This window comes from Rhipicephalus microplus, chromosome 7 (genome assembly GCF_043290135.1).
Source record: "Rhipicephalus microplus isolate Deutch F79 chromosome 7, USDA_Rmic, whole genome shotgun sequence".
Classification (NCBI taxonomy): domain Eukaryota; kingdom Metazoa; phylum Arthropoda; class Arachnida; order Ixodida; family Ixodidae; genus Rhipicephalus; species Rhipicephalus microplus.
Window position 1 is genome coordinate 75,013,280 of NC_134706.1, and position 17,948 is coordinate 75,031,227.

Consider the following 17,948-nt stretch of genomic DNA (forward strand, 5'->3'; position numbering starts at 1 on the left):
TAGGGTCATCAAGAAAAAAAAGCTGGTTGGCAAGCTGATTCGGAGGTCTTAACTACTGCCAGCACTGATTCATTCATATACGTTAAGCCACTTGTCAACGTGAATGCTATCCTGTTCGAAAATTATGTCAGGATCACGAACAGGAAGTAGCACAACGCATGTAGGAGTCGCGGAAAAGGCGGGTAGTGAAGACGATGTTCCTTTAGCTTGTGACATGGTTGGACCCGCAATGATACGGCCGTTGCGGAGATTCGTGACGGGTACAGAGAAGAACCATCAGCACCTCCACAATTATGTTTCGTAAAAAGAGACGAGACGTGACAATTTGCGAGTGTGTTGACACTGGTCAAGGCGGAGCACAGTGCACACTGCGGCAAAGCAAGTCCTGTTCATTGTCTACTATACGCTGAATTGTGCACCCCTTATGGGCCACTGGCAGGCAAATACAAATTCGCACCTGCGTTCGAAACATGCGATGCACGCAATCAAATACTTGGGTCTTGTCTGAGGTGTGGAGTAGTGCCAAATGTGGTTCATATCGCATGGAAATGTGAGTTAAGGCCAGCCAAATTTATTACGCCCCATATACTGGCAAAAAAACCAAGATGAAGCAGTGGGAGAACTTGTTCACCAGTGAGGAAAAGGAGACTCAAGCGGCGTTCCTAGAGCAGGCGTGGCGGGCTGCTGAGGATGACGATAGTTATAGCGCGAGAACAAAACGACGACAGAGACAAGAAGGACACGAACGACTCGAGCGCGTGTCCTTCGTGTCCTTCTTGCCTCTGTGTCGTCGTTTTGTTCTCGCGCTATAACTTTCGTCATGCCATATCAACTAGCCCGAGCTGCCACACGTCTAAGGGCTTCTGAGGCCCGTGCAGCCCTGGACTAGGTGCCATATCCACCTGCTTTTAACCCTAATTTCATTTTTAGTCCTTTCTATTGACCTTTTTTCTTCATCCGTCATGCGCTAGCTACGTAGCAATATGTTCAATTGTCTTTGTATTACTGCTGAGAAAACAAAGGTCTTTCCAAGAAACGAATATGACCTCTTCAAACATCCGTCTTTTGAGATGCAATGTTTTGGTGTGTAATTTAAAGTAAAAGCTTGGTTGGCTTCTTTGTTGATCTTTAAAATCTTGGCGCCGAGTGATTCACTCCAGGTGTTTCAGTTTTTACACGAGTGAACAGTTCTCATAACTCCTGTGGACGAGCACCTTGTGCAAGCGTTACGTCGGAAAGGAACCGCGTTAATGCACGCGACACATCATGGTAGAAGAATGAAAAGATCAACAAATGTCACGTACTACGAATTGTGTAACCACGCATCGCACAATGCCAATTGCGTGATGAGTACGATGGGATGAGCGCTAATTCTCTGTTATCAATTCTCTGTTAATTCTATCAATTCTCTGTTATCAATTCTCTGTTATTCTTGGAGTAGTGGTTACTTGAAATCATACTTGTATTAGTAACACCAAGACAGTTTACAACCGGTCATAGAATTGGCACTTTATGACCTTCGCTGTGACTGTGCTACGCTTTTCGCGGCGGCCTGCCGTTTCTTTTCTTATTTTCGAGTGCTCCCTCTCTTCTCTGTTCACCTTTTCTTCAGTATTTTTATTTTTTATCTCTGAAGTGTTAGGTGGCGAGCCTAAGGCTACCGTTTTGGTTGACATGCTTGTCTTTTTCTCATTTCTATCTCCCTCTTTGAGTACCTCTCTTGCAGATGCTGCATAGACTTCACGATAATTTTCACAAAAGTTTTCTCACTTGTCAACGTCCCAATATCAATATCAATGTCCCAATATCAATGTTTTGGGACGTTAGGCATAGTCAATATGTATGAGTGGCATTCAATGGTGATTTGAGTGTTACTTCGCACAACGAAAACAGTAATGATAAGGTCATGTGGCTGCCACAGACGTCCCTCACATAAGTTCGGTACTCTCATCTACTACCCTGGTCAGCATTTCTTGTAAAGTAGATGCAATGATAAGCCAAGCCTTTAGGAGACTATAATTATATACCAAGTGTAAGTGCACCATGAAAACGTAAAACTGTTGAGTTTTTAAAGGCTCGTTTTGTTTCCTGTTCTACCCAGACTTCAAATTTTGCTTTCATAATTAAAGCAGGTACCATAGCGACAAAAAAGAATACTTGGTTAGGCAGTCTTAATGAAATTGGAAAAATTAGCACACATGCAAATTCAGCCAGCCCTTCCTACGAAAACAGTCAAGTATTTCTTCGTGGTTCTGCATATGAGGAGGACATGCGCAACAATCACAGTGGAAAATACTATAAAAATTTGAGACATTATGCTTTCCAGCTGACGCCGGTAGAGTTATACTTGGTATCTAAGCTGGCAATAGCGACCGTTAGTAGTAAACATCTAATTGTAACATCAACTTGCATCTCTTGTGGCTACAAATTATCATCTTGGGCTAGTTTGCTTATACCAAATTATAAAAATTATTATCAATTAAAACAAAAATAAAATCTTAGAAAAGGCCCTCATTCTCCACATGTACGTCGTAGGACTTACCTAGAACGGCCTCCCCTCCTTGGCCCAGTGGCTAAAATACTACGGCTGCGGTGGCTGCATTTTCGATTGAGGCGAAAATGCTGAAGGCGTGCGTGCGAATATTTGGGTGCACGGTAAAGAACCCCAGGTGGTCGATATTTTCGGAGCACTCCACTACGGTATCTTTCATATTCCTATGGTTGTTTCGGGGCGTTAAACCACTCGTATCAATCAATCTAAAATGTAAAAGACTATGAACTGTCCGGAGAACTTCTTTAGCCACGCCAACCTGTCCGAAGCAGGTTTTTGTTTCAGTGGGCACATTTCAATTTCAGAAGTTTCACATTCCACGACATGAGATGTTTAGTGCAAGAAACAGGTTTTAATTTTTTTCTTTTGGGCATTCCTTTGGGTACCCGAAGTAGATTGGTTTTTGGCAAACTCCTTTGAAATAGCTCATTGTGGAGTTGTCCACGTGTTCTACAGAATCATATTTCGCCCAAAGAGAACACAGCAGTGGTTCTGTAAAAAAAGTAAATAGGTATTCATGTACCAAGCAGAGTTGCATATTTGTAAAAAGATTTATTACAGTCCTCGAGCATCAAGATTGTATTACGTGTAAGCTATTCAGGCATATCCCCTCCTAAATTGCGAATCCAGGCGACTCTGCTGCTATGCGTAGATAGACAGATATAGAGAGATAGGTATCCAGATGAATATCTTGATAGATAGATAGACCTTTGAAAAAACGAGAAGAGGGGTCATCACCCGGAACATTCAAGTAAATCTATTCGAAACGCTAGTTTTCTGAGGCACATACAACTTTTCATACTCAAATATTGCTCAATGCAACAAGCACTTCAAATCTAGATATCACATGCAGGAGCAATATGATACGTGCACACATTGGGCAGTAGGCACAAAGAAAAACATACTTCCGCAAAGAGTGGACGCCTCGTAGGGGCCCTGCGGCTGAGATACTTCTCTGCTTTAGGCGCCACGAGTGGCTGGTCAGACCCAATAATGTCTTCCACATAAATACAACAACAAAAACTTTTCTTTCCTATTGTGGGATTTGAACCCGTCCCTTCAAGCTCCGGAAGCTAGTGTCCGTACCATTAGGTTACACAACCATGCTTCCGCAAAGTGAATAAGTGTACAGTGCATTTAAAGCACATGAATTTGCACCCTTTGTGCAAAATAAATGCAGAGACAACACTTTCTAGTGCGACTTAACGGATTTTTCTGGTAAAGAAATAAACGTCTTCCACGAGACACGATTTAGAGTGGATGTGAAAAGTTGCATGAATCAATAAATTTCCCTTTACAGAAATTTGATGCCAATCTTGGGTTTTTGTCGTCCTTCGGAGGAGGGTATTACATGTCTTCAAAAAAGAGTAAAAGTGAGCATGGGTATGCTACCTAGTGGTTGGTCAGACCCTTTCTTGCTGGGCCGCAAAAAGGCTTGAGTGGTCACTCTTTATACTGTATCTTTCTCTGTGGTAGGCATGCATATCTAGACAGCAGGGGCCCATAGCACGAATTCGAATTTCACGCACCGTGCGCCCAAATTTCATCACTGCAGTTCTATTTGATTTGTGGACTGCGAAGACCATAGGTCATGCCACACGTTTTTTTTCCGCAGCCTAATCTGTAGTCATGCCAAGTGGCAAGCTTCTTCGCCAAACTGGATAACCTTTAGACGTCAAGCTCGAGCAATTCTTCCTTAGAATATGAAACCATTGTTTTGAACGCTGTCTGGAAAGCACAACAGTAGAAAAAACATAAAAAATTTTAAAATAATGTCATGTTTGTTTAGTGTCACTGTCAAATATTTATTTCATGCACCAATGGAGTCCTCGTATCATGTATTGAGCCACTGTCTTGCAAGGAGAAAGCGAGTAGTCGTGCTGGTTCCTTGATTGAAAATAATCGCAACGTTGATCAATCAAGACAGCGACCCCAGGACGTCTAGATTACTCACAAGTACGTGAGAGTTCTTAAGGCAGCCTTAAGGCAGCCTTCTTAAGGTTTGCCTTAGACTCTCTTAGGCACTCTTAAGGCAGCCTTCAGACTCTCGCTTTTTATCCGGTCGCGGGATCGAATCCCGGCTGTGGCGGCTGCATTTCCTACGGAGGCGAAAATGTTGTAGGCCAGTGTGCTCAGATTTGGGTGCACGTTAAAGAACCCCAGGTGGTCGAAATTTCCGGAGCCCTCCACTAGGGCGTCTCTCATAATCATATGGTGGTTCTGAGACTTTAAACACCATATATCAATCAATCAATCTTGCTTTTTGTATATGTATATTCCTGAAATATTCATTGAAATTGCCGTCCAAAAGTGTTTTACGTACATATACGTAAAAAAAGCTTGATCAGGGCAGAGAAAGTTTGCTTCACCTTTATCAAATATTCATAGTGCGCTTTCCGCAGTTTGCTGTAAACTAAAGAAACATTTAACTGAGCAAAACTGAGTGTATCAGTAAAAATAAGTGAAAGACGAGAATTTGGCAATTTTTTTCAGTAGTCCAATTTTGTATTGGCCCAGGGATGGCAGATTTGGCTATTTAGCGCAAATTTGGTTACTCTCTCAACCTGGTGGTGGCAGAAAACTGGCTTGGCTACTTGGCTCCTTTATGATCACTTTTTGTGCCTTCAGCTAGAGCAAGGTCATCAATATCTCGTGATGTCGCAGCAGCTCATGTTCAAATGTATGGCAGCGACAGCTCTCACTCAAAGCGTGCGTAGAACTTTTGAAACTTGAGCTGTGTACCTTCAATACGTAAACAAAAAATAGTAATAGAAAAGATAGCATAGCGGCCTATAAAGAGTGAGATTCAATGCTGGCCATCATAAAATAAAGAATTCATAGTTTCCGCTCAAAGCCGAAGCAAAGCTACAGCAAGATAAACGTAATTAGACTAAAATATTTAGGAACCATACAGAAGGCTTTGGTTGGTCACAATGTTTGTGTAGTGTTCAATGCTTTTTTCTTCCTTTGACTACTACGCCGACGTCAATTTCTTCCTTGGCGTAGCAAGACGACGAGTAAAAACTACGAGGGCTCGGCGCCTTACAGGTACAAGGTTCCTTTATGAAAGACTTGGATAATACGTGACCACTACGGTGGTTGGTATTCATTGCCACGACCCGCATGCTTGTCCAAGTGTGTCAATCCTAAAGAGTGATACAACAGGACACTGTGAAAAGTCAAGGGGTTAACAGGCCGGCACGTTTGTGCATTCATAACCAAGAACGGCTCCAACGAGCTCAGCAGCAGTGAATGACGATGAAGCTGAGAGCAAGGACCTTCACTTAGAAGAAAATCTTTTCGACGATAAAACGTCAAGTTATAACCTATATGATGAATAAGGCATAGGGGAAGATGACTCACTTACGTTGGTTACGTAAAAGAAAATGCAAGCTGAGGGCATCTCATTCGTCTCTTGTCCAACAAAAAAAGGTGCTCTGTTCTGGAAAGTGAACGCCGATCGAGTGTCAACCTAAGTAGTTTGCGCTGTTAAAGGAAAAAGCGCAGTCATTCTTAACGACCACAGATATGGAAGCTTCAGGTTCAGTGTTGCTTCCTTAGCTTCAGCAAAGCTTATTGTGATGCATTCGAATGTAGGCGGCTTGGAAGCGAAGCCATTTATCCCAGAGTCATACACTCGGAACGTTGGGAAAGTAAAGATTGTGCCTCTGAGGTATTCAGACGAACAACTCCTAGAGTACTTAAGAGATGCAGCAGATGTATCGGTGCGGTGGCGAATGAAATATTATCTTCGGGAAAATGGAGCCGTAACGTCGCGTCCAAATCACACAGTGATTATGACTTTCCGAGATGACCACCCACTTCCAGGAAGAGTCTACTTTGGATTCACCAGGCACCCAGTGGAGGAATCTTTTGGTCTAGCACTTCGGCCAAGCTTAACTGCCATCAATTCGGAGATATGGCGAAAAGTTGCCGTAACACACATCGGTGCAGGATCTGCTCAGATCACCACCATTAGAAGCGTAAGTCAGTTCTTGAGCCCAAGTTTGAAAGTGTGCAGGTAATGACGCTGCCTCATTATCAGGTTCCCCGCAAAGGAAAGCTGTGGCGAAAATGAACCGGCATGAGCTTTTCCACGGAATAAATCAACGTCCCAATGTACCTTCTCCAAAGCCAAATATTGTTAATTCAGTACGTGATCTACGAAAGCGCACACCACAACAGCCAAGAAACACACCAAGAAAACCGCGAACAGCACACCCGAGCGACCACTCACGACAAGTTCATTGAAGTACACCAACCTACGCGTCGAAGCTGCGAACGCCTACGCGACCTCAGTCTCAAGGTATCTGAACTGACAGTGCCAGTGTTCACCCAAGCTACGACATCCAAACATCACGCCATTCTCAGAAAGCCTTAGAAATAATACCATTCAATGGTGCCAGTGCCTCTACATCACTCAAGCAATCGATACTGCCAATGCTTTTCGCAGCACTTGAAGCAATCCTGTCTTCTCTAATGGACGCAAACAACCTACCTGCTGCCTCTGGAAGCACTATTGTGTCAATTATTTGGGTTGAGCCTGCAATAACTAACATATGAATAAGCACTCTAATGATATCTATATATTGCAGTAGAATGCCAAAAGTCTTCGAAAGAAGTGTGCATACTGCCGTAAACTTCTTTTACAATATACCTCTCCAATACTTAGCATCGAAGAGACAGGAATGAGTGACAATTTTAGCCTACGGTAAATATAAGTCATCCCGTGGAAGTGGCCCTAGCAGAGACCTTGTGTGCGTCAGGAAAGACCTACCGTCTTACCAAGTTCACCTAAATGATTTAGACTTTTCTGAACTTGTCACTTGTAAAGTATCTTTCTGCAAGCAGTGCAAAGCAGTGATTGTAATTTACCTGCAGCCTTCAAGCCGTATTTCGGTGGAAAAGCTAACGAATATCTTCAACATTTCTTATTATTATAAATTTAGATGAGAAGACTTTATTGAGCACAACATAATCTAGGGTAGTGATCGATGTGATACACGCAACAACGTTGTTGAGTGCGCCGCAGACAAATGCTCTTTGACTATTTTAAATGACAGTCCCCCAACTTTTCTCTGTTGGTATAATTACTCGAGTTCCATAGTTGTTACCATGCGTTCCCAAAGTCTAGTGAATGCTGTGGATGGACAATGGATCTGAAAAAACGTGGGAATGATCATTTTCTTATCCTTATACACAACTCCTAATTCCGTATTGACGTCACGCGCTACAGCCAACTGAAGAAATGAAAAGCATTTCAGTTCTGACTAGCCAACCATATTAGTGAACTTGCGACAGTTGAAAGCTTTACTGAGCTTTTGCAAGGTAATTCAAATAATTGTACAAAAATTCTCGATTCTAAAGACTATGCTACACTTGATGAAAACTATGAACATCTAGGTGCCATCAGGCGACCTTCAGATAGGGCATATCAACGCCGCGGAAGTTTAGGAGCATACATCGATGCGCAGAAAATCGACAGTGTAATGCACAGACGATAAAAAAAACGTTCACGACGCTGGCGTCGTGCACTTTATCGCGAAGGCTGGCGGACCACCAGAGGAAGAGAGTGAAACGTCAGCAAGCATCACAGAAGAAACGAGGTCCTTCAGGAATAGAAGGGTCAAAGTGGCTTTTTATATGTGGAATAGAGCCTCTTTTAACTACATCGAATGATTTGAGTGCTTCTAAGGCTGCTCCACGCCATATCCCACTCCCCTTCCCAATTTTGGTGCTCATCGACCAAAAATGAACCAACCGACGGCTACGAGTGGCCTGGAAGATGTGGAGAAGATCAAGGCGAGTTGGAAATTGTGACGAGTCGTGAACAGCCGGATCATCAATGAAGCGAGTGCCTTATTTCGCAATGAATCCGCGACGCATGAGCAGCATGGTTTCATTCACGAGAGGCTGAAAACAGGCAAAGACGAGCTGAAGAACATCAACTGTGATTTGGAAACTCTCATCTCAGACGAGGACTTTGAAGCCGAGTACAATACAATTTTCGGATACGAGGACAGCGCGATTCGTATCCTGCATAGCTACTCCGTAGGCAGCCACGGATTTCGAGTACACAAGTAGGAGATGGATTGGTGACGGCTACCCATACAATCGCTTCACGACTGACAGGACGGAAACCAAGTTACCGAAGCTCACTATTGCGTCCTTCTATGAGGATGTTCGTAAATGGACGAAGTTCTGGGAGCCGGTTGTCCAGCTTGTTGATAACAACGCCGCTTAGACAACGACGAAGAAGCTCCATGATTTGCAGCAGTTTTTGAAGGGAGACTCCACTTCACTGGCGGCCAGTCTTAGAACATCACACTTAGAGTAATGTCCCGAGACGTCGTGGTTCAATATCACCGTACCTGTGCCGCACAAGGGGCTATGGACCACGCTGCTGATCCTTTGGGCCTTAAGAGCCTACTAACTATCCTTTCAATAGATAAAGAAAGCCTCGAGAAGAGCGACTATAGGGATGGCAGCAGGCGAGATAGCGATTGTCAACATCCTTCAAACAAGCTAGCCCAAAGTGACAGCTGGGACTACCTGACTTCATCTGTTCTACTGACGAACTTCTTTGGTGAACTCGAAGGTGAAAGAAAGATTTTTGTGTTTCGCACATTGAAGCGGCACTCCACGGAAGCGTGTCCTAGCGACATGTCCTTAACACAGAAGAAACAAGTGCTGTCCAACAATAAAGATTGTTTCACGTGAACAACGACAGGCCACATGGGGCGTGACTGCAATCGAAGAGTTTCTTGCTTGAAGTGCAAAAGCCGACATACCCTCAGCATGTGTATTACACGGAAGATTCCTCGAAACTCATACCAAAGCCTCACCAAAGACCATGTGAGCAAACTAAATGAGCACGCAAATAACAAGAAAAGCGTAAAGACGTCAGAACTAAGGAAGACATCAGCAGTTGATGATCGAGAAGAGGCAAGCTATCCTAACTCCCCACAGGGGCGTCTGTGCAAGCAAGCGTTTGGTGTATAGTGACACCATGGACCATAAATTACGGGGGGGGGGGGGGTTCGACTCCCTTCCACGCCTAGCTGTGCGTGGCTTTGCCATGTCCGGAGAAAAGGGGATTTTGGGGGTTGAGCTGACGCTGGATGGTTGGACCTTTAAAGCCCCCCCCCCCTGGTAGAGGCAACCCACCCCTTTGGCCCGGCTTCACGTAAACGGCACCCCTGGGCTGTCCCACCCAGGGGAAATCGGCAGTTGCCTTTTCCTATCTCTCTCTCCCTACATCTTTGCCTTTATCTCTCATTCTTTATCTGTCCTGTTTTCTACTCTTGTTTGTTTACATCCAAAATTCCTGGCGGCTAGGGGAAACACTGGGTAAATAGCCTACCTTGGTCTAGGCGCATTGACTTATAGTAGCGTTGTACGGCTGGCGTCTGCAGGTTTTAGCATCCGCAAATTTGTAGCGTCCCCTTGTTCAGCTCCTTAAGAAATTTAAACAGGCATGCATAGATCTTTTTCCTTGTTAGGTGATCGTACCACCTTAAAGTGCGTATGCACCGAAGACAGCCTTTTTCAAGCGATAAACTGAAAACGTCTCCCATTTTCATGTTATACGTATTGAGAAAAGTGGCAAGCTAGCCAGAACTGTATCCTCCTTTGTAGTAGCCAGGTTTTTTACAGAAACTCTTGGAGCCGGGTACGAAATTACCAAAATGACCAGCGGATACCACCTTTTCGAAGTTCGAGACAATTTGAAAAGCTACAGAATCTTTCAACTTCTAGTGATACTCTGATCACTGTAACACCACACAGATCAATGAACACAACTCGTGGAGTGGTATCTGATACTGATTTGCTTGGCCTGACTGAAGCAGAACTTCTGGAGGGATAGAAGACTCAGAATGTGACCAATGCACTGAGGATTATTTTCAGAAGAGACAACAAGCAAACACCGACAAAACACCTTATACTCGCGTTCACCTCCAGTAATCTGCCATAAGCTATTCAAACTGGGTTCACGAAGACTTCGATCAGACCATACATACCTAACCCAAGTGATTTTTTTAAATGCCACAGGTATGGCCACGGCTCACAAAGCTGTCGTGGGCACCAAACTTGTGCACTATGTGGAGTGTCAGGCCAAAAAAAACAGAGATCGTCAAATTAAAAATAAAGAAAGCATCACATTCGAAGAAGCAAGAAGAAGAATGTCGCCATTTTATGGTGCTACATATGCTGATGCGGCGCGTCAGAGGGCAACGCTGCCCCAGCTCTCATTACTCCTCAGGCCAATGCACATTGAGCCGTCTGGTGGGACACCAGCCCCCAAGACGGCAGCAGTTCAGTCTACTCCGCCTCCTAGCAAATCGAGACCGGAGACTCCAGGGTCCTCTGGTCTCAAGGCTTCACCTCTCCTGGCGAGGCCTGAAATCCGAACCACCACATCGCATGTGCCGGTATCCAGTGCCTCTGAGGAGGCAATCGATAGAACGCTACCCTTGGTGCTAAAAGAGTGGCCGGCTCCTTGAAGCGCGCCAAAAAAAAAAGCAAATACCGGGGCCGGACGACCGTCCTGCCACCTGAATTAACAATTTCACTCCAACATAGGATACTCTTTATACACAGCAGGATCTTTTTTTAATATGCAGACAAAAATAATACAGTGGAACATCCAAGGCCTTCTTCGAAACCTCGATGGCTTACAATAACTCCTCCATGAACACAATCCTAGAGTTCTGTGTGTACAAGAGACACACCTAAAATGAACAAACACAAACTCTTTACGTAACTACGTATTCTTCCGAAAGGACAGAAATGATGCCACGCCGCCATCCGGTAGTCTAGCGGTTATAGTTAGTCAAGGAATACCATGTACACAATTACCCCTTCAAACTTCCCTCGAGGCGGTGGCTGTCCGAGTAGTTATTCTAAAAAACTTGTCACTGTCTGCTCTTTGTAGATACCTCCGCACCACCGTCTTGAAAAGTGTGAATTTCAGTGTTTAATAGACCAACTACCTGAAGCTTATCTGGCTCATGGGGACCTGACGCACATAGTCGTCTGTGGGGTTAATCTCGCTGTGATGCACGAGGTCGTCTCATGAACAGTTCCTCTATTCATCAGGTGCTTGTCTGTTGAATAGGGAAGAGGTTACATATTATAACCTTGCTAACGAAACTTACTCTTCCATAGACCTCAGTATTGCATCTTCTTCACTTGTACCATTCCTTCAGTGGAAAGTAATGAATAATCCATATGGAAGTGATCATTTTCCTTTAGTTTCCACTACACCAACATTATATGAATGTCCTCCACATGTTCTCAAATGGCTGTTAAACAAAGCCGACTGGGAAAAGTTTCATAACATTACTCACTAAAGTTGGACAGACATATGCGGGTTAGGCGTAGATGAAGCTGTGCAGTACTTCACAGCTTTTTTTACTGACGCAGCAGCCAAGTGCATCCCACAAACATCTAGACTGCGCGGCAAGAGACCTGTGTTATGGTGGAACATTGGATGTCAAAATGCGCGAAAGGAGCAGAATATAGCATGGAGGTTTCTGCGGAGCTCACCGACAGTAGAAAACCTTGACAGCTTTAAGAAAATAAACTCTCAAGGCAGTAGAACGCATCAGGAGGGGATCGCATGCACATGTGAATTGATCCCTTGATTGTGTGCATGCAATTCCTTGATTCACGCGCGAACGCGTGAATAAAGGGATCATGCACACACTTTCAACTCCAACCATCCCTTGAGGCAGTGGCTATTCGAGCTGTGCTTTTCGACAAACTGATCACAATTTGTACTTTTTTATGTACCTCCGAGCTATCACCTACAAAAACATGACTTCAAGTTCTTAATTGATGAACTTCCGTAAACTTTTGTTCTCCTTGGAAACTTGAATGTGCATAGCAGGCTACGGGAAGACCCTCGTTTCGACGCCCGAGGTTGACTGATTGAACAGTTCTTTCTTTCGTCGAGTGCGTGTCTCCTGAATCGAAAGGTCCAACCTATTATAACCTCGCTAACAATACATATTCCTCTATAGACCTAAGCATAGTATCTCAATCGTTTGTGTCTTTACTTCACAAGAAAGTCATCACTAATCTCTACGGAAATGACCATTTTCCTATAGTTTTTAGCACATCTGAAACAACTGAATGCCCGCCACAGGTTCCCCAATGGCTATTAAGCAAAGCCTAGTGGGAACAATTTTATACCATCACTCATTGAGGTTGGCACGACAAATGCACTTCAAGCATTAATGCGGCTATCAACTACTTCACGGCGTTCCTGATTGATGCAGCAACAAAATGCATCCCACAAACGAATGGACACCCTAGAAAACGACGTGTGCCTTGGTGGAACTCTGAGTGCCCGAATGCGCGCAAGCAGCAAAACAAAGCTTGAGGTTGCTTCGGAACTCATAGACAGCTAAAAATGTTGAAATATTTAAGAAAAATGAAGTCTCAGGTCAGGAGATGGCGTCCGCAGGCCAGAAAAGAAAGTTAGCAGAAGTTTTTATCAGTTATCAGCTCGTATACACAGGAGGCTAAAGTCTGGAACATGGTTAGTAGGGTAGCGGGAAGACAAGCACACACATTCCCACTTGTAAACACACAAGGTGGCAATATCGAAGATCAGGCGAACTTCCTCGGTGCACACTTCGAACGGGTGTCCAGCTCGTCACACTATACTGGCGCATTCCTAAAATACAGAACGAAAATCGAAAAACTAAAGCTCGAACACAAATGTACAAGATACGAGGGATAAAACCAAGCTTTCAGCTTAGCTGAGCTCCAAACATCACTGAACTTCTGCAGTGATTCCTCTACAGGTTCTGACCGTGTGGTTTACGAAATGTTAAAAAACCTACCAATCGAAACGCAAAAAAACCTTACTTTGTACAATGCTATCTGGTTCTGAGACGCTATCCCTACTTCCTGGAAAGACGCTATTGTTATTCCCAGTTTGAAACAGGGCAAGGGCCTTGCAGTTTTGAGTTATAGGCCCATTGCGCTCACAAGCTGCTTATTCAAACTGCTGGAAAAAGTCATAAACTGCCGACTTGTACATTTCCTTGAAACGAACAATTTGCTAGACTCATTTTAGTGCGGGTTTCGAGAGAGTAGATCCACCACCGACCATCTTGTTCGCATCGAGGCACAGATCAGAAACGCTTCAGTTTATAAACAATACTTTCTGTGTTTTTCGGTATCGAAAAGTCATACGGTACAATGTGGCGCTTTGATATACCTTGGTGTGCGTGGCAGAATGCCTACTATAATCAAAAGTTACGTGTCAAACTGGACTTTCCAAGCTCGATTAGACAGCGTTTTTTCCCAAACGTTTGTTCAAGGTACAGGCATGCCGCAAGGTGGGTTACTTAGTTGCACACTTTTTATCATCAAATTTAATTCTTTGCTCTTGTCCGCCCTCGCCTATGTTTTATTGCACATATGTCGATGACGTCCAGCTTGGCTTTAGATCTTGCAATCTGGCCACGTGTAAGCACCAGGTTCAGCTTGGTTTGAACAATGTCTCCAATTTGGCTCAAGAGAACGAGTTCCGACTGAATGCACAGAAAAGCACGTTTGTCGTGTTCTCCGGGAAGAGAGGCATTCATCCTGAACCCGATATTCAACTGCATGGGTAAAGTCTATCGTTAATATTGAACACAAATTCTAAGGCCTAATCTTATACACCAAGCTAACCTTAATAGCACACATCAAATATTAAAAAAAACAAGTGGATAAAAGCTATGAACGCTATAAGAGTGTTCTCGCACTACGAAGCAACAAGAAGTGTTAATTAATTTGTATAAAAACCTCGTACGTACCCGCCCAGACTATGACGCAACAGCATATCAGTCTGCGACACCTACTGCCCTTAAAATGCTTGACCCTGTTCATCATCTAGGCGTCGGTCTCTCCACTGTGCTTTAAGCACTAGCCCCATGGAAAGCCTGCACGTAGAATTGAACGAATGGTCGCTCCACCTCCAGAGACATTACAAGTCCTTTAAATATTATCTTAGTGTAAATGCAGACAAGGATTACCCATCACATTCCACAAATAATGATATGTCAAGCCTTGCTGTGTTTGAGAAACGGCCTTCTATGAGACATCGCTACTCACTGCGTGTGAAGGGCCTAGCAAAGAAAACCGGTGTGCCACTTGAACACCGTTTGATGGCTCCTGCACTATACCTTTCACCGTGGCAATAGCAGACAGTAGATTGCGACGTGTCTTTCTTGAATGTTTCGAAGCATGCACCAGTCCCATAGATCCAAACATACTTCCGAGAACTACAACAAAACTACACATGTCCTGAATTTTTCATGGATGCTTCAAAGTCTGACACTTCTGTCTTGTACGCAGCCGTCGGCCCATCCTTTTTGGAAGCCAGCGTTCTGCACTCTGATTCAAGCATTTTCACCGGCGAAGCTTCTGCGCCACTCACGGCCGTCAAACACAAAAACAAATAAAACTACAGAAGACAGTAATATATACAGTTTCCCTCAGCATAGTAAAAGCTTTGAAAACTCTTAAAAAGCACAAGAACCCTGTCCTTGTCTCACTTTGTTCGCTTTTATGCACAGTCTACTGATCTAAGCAGCATCTTTTAGTCTGCTGGGTGCCAGAACACCGCGAAATTAAAAGCAATGCTCTGGTGGACCATCTAGCTTGAACCGCAAACAAAACGGCTTCCAATACATCGATACCAGTTCCTGCACTCGACTTGAAACCTTTTCTAAAAGGAAGGCTCAGGGACTACTGACAAAGGACATAGGACACACACACAGGTAATAAATTGCATGTCATCAAGCTGCAACTTGGTCATTGGCCACCAGTATCAAAATCACGACACGCAGAAGTAATCCTTACAAGGTTAAGAACAGGACATACACACAAAACACATTCATTTGTTTTGTGCGGGAGCGATTCACCTTTGTGTGAATGATGTGGAGAAGCACTCACCGTACTTCACATTCTAATCCAGTGTGAAGAATTAGACAGGCTGAGAAGACAACACATTCGATTACCCTACCGACAACAGATACCACTTCATCCTGCAATGTTCGTCAGTAGCGAACACTTTTTAGTTTTTACTCATATATCATTGTTAGCTTTTTAAAAGAAATTCGTATTTTTGATATAAAATACCCGGGCATTCCGTAGCATGACCTCTCCAGAGAGGTCTCCGCTGCGGTGGCTACACTCAACAAACCAGTTGTGCTAATGCCATACATGTCCACCATCGTTTTTATTAAAACAAGGTTTTGTCATCCATTAACACCACGCACCTTTCAAGGCATGGTCATAATTTTATTACTTCTATGTTTTTAGCCACCCTAGCGCGAGGACTTTAATGGCCCTTATACAGCCGCTTATCACAGTTATTGTCTATATCTCTACTAAGATAAACTGGCGCTCTTTGACCATGAAATGGCCCTTGCGCCCCAAACCATCAAACATCATCATCATCGAGCTATCATAGCTACACGACTTAAAACAAAACCTCTGAAGATGATGATTCGACAACTTATTATGGCGACATCTGCTATTTCAGAAGAGACTCACAAGAAGACTGCATTTCATGATAACAGCAAGCGGCTCATACACGAAAAAGACTCTGCACCGTGTCAACATAAAGTTCATAGGAACATGGAGCAGGCAGCACCACCGGAAGACAAGATGATTGAGTTGTGTTCATTGTTGCGTGAAGAGAGAACGAACCACGAACGGAAAAAGAGTGACAATGCGATAGAAATAACGGAACTTCAATTTCTGTTTCCGGAGGAGCAACAAAACCGAGAAAAATCAGAATTTAAACTTAAGAAGTCATGTGGAAAGCTTCTCGGTGAGACTTGGGGATACAGTACGAGTCACAAGCACATCACTTTATTCAGTCATTTTATGAGGTGCGGAAGCTGTTGACTTGAGCAAAAGAGAAGCTACGGCATGCAACTCCTTTGGTGCCCAAGATTCAACAAAAGCTGGCTGAGGAGATGCACCAGACTGAATTTGGGGAAAGAAGCCAGACGCAAGGACAAATGGAGAGATTTCCCTGTATGAGGAGATGAGCGCATGTGAGGAATGACGGCAAAATTAGAAAAGCCACCTACCAGAATCATCCGAGGAAGTAGGCATCATTGAGCAATTGAGCATTCAAGACGATGGTGCTTAGAGAAGTTGCTTGGATATCTTAAACAGTTCGCCGAAGAAAATGCGCGCCATCTTTATACCTCGAGAATCGGTGACAAAGCGACGAAACTGTCTCACTAGAGCGGGAATTCTGGCAGAAAGAGGTTGCGGGACACTTTTGGAAAAAGGCGCCTGCATTTGAAGTGGCGAAGCAACAGACTGAGAGGCCCGTTGACACAATTGCCAACTGCCGTGCGCTGGCGGCAAAAGAGATCCTCTACCTGCATAGTAAGTGAAAAGAGAAGCTTCACAAAACCAAGTATCAACTTGAAGAATAGACAGCTCATGATGACACGACAAATCAGCTCGACATCACGGAATCTTTCAGAGGACATCCAGGTGGGGACGTCCGTTTTTTCACTGCGAGACCATTAAAGGCGCTTTTGTAACAAGATCTGCCCGGAAGTGCTAACACCTAGAACAGCGCGACAAGCTTCAATGCGCGGCTAGGAATGATAATTTTATCTTGAGGGCTGGCGGATCACCAGAAGAAAAGGTTGAAGCGCAAGTAAGCATAAGTGAAGAAACAGGGACCTCCAAATTTAGCAGAGTCAAACTGGCCTCATACTTGTAAAATAAAGCCTTTTTTTGCGACATAAGTGGATTTGAGGGCTTCTAAGGAACGTCATACCCCGTACACATCTCTTCCGAGAATCTGCTTGTAATTTGTGTATTTAGTGGCCCTGTACGACAGAGCTTCCCGTTTCGTGCTCTTGTCGTAGTCTTGAACAAACGGGAAGTTGTGGTTGCAGATGAATTTCGCCAACTTATCAGAAGGCCGGCTCATCTTACCGTGCCTTATTTTATAATTCTGTTGCGTTAGCCACCCAGCAAATTACTGCTTGCTATTGCGCCCTGTGGCGTCAAGTAGACCCTCTATTTAGGTTTAGCAAGCTGCAATGTTCTATATTATCCTGTCGTCAAAAAGCGGTCTCAGGACCGGACAGCATAACGTACGATATGCTAAGGACCTTGGGCCAGCACGCACAACCATTCTCATAGATACTTACAACAATCTGATTGATATCTGGGGCTTAACGTCCCATAACCACCGTATGTTTATGACAGGTGCCGTATGATTATGAGAGACTAAAATTACGAGAAACACGACCCACACCCAAAGGAGCTTCGCCCCTAAAACATGTCATTCTGCTTCCTGGGTCACTGTTTGAAGACAGACGCGATGCGTGTTCATTACAAAAAAAACTGCTAC

At 44.0% G+C, this 17,948-nt stretch overlaps 1 protein-coding gene across 3 annotated transcripts in view; it reads right to left on the reverse strand.

Annotated features, from left to right (window-relative positions):
• Positions 1 to 2,883: 2,883 nt before the first annotated feature.
• The window catches only part of LOC142766978 (japanin-like-RA2), a 171,482-nt gene continuing 156,417 nt past the window's right edge, over positions 2,884 to 17,948 (reverse strand). For 2 of the 3 annotated variants that reach the window (XM_075868189.1, XM_075868191.1), the window contains one exon: positions 2,884 to 3,043. In XM_075868189.1, the coding sequence (XP_075724304.1) occupies positions 2,904 to 3,043 (140 nt within the window). In that variant the 3' untranslated portion in view covers positions 2,884 to 2,903. Of the gene's footprint in view, positions 3,044 to 3,117; positions 3,260 to 17,948 lie in introns of those variants that run through there. The other variant, XM_075868190.1, reaches the window with a different exon arrangement.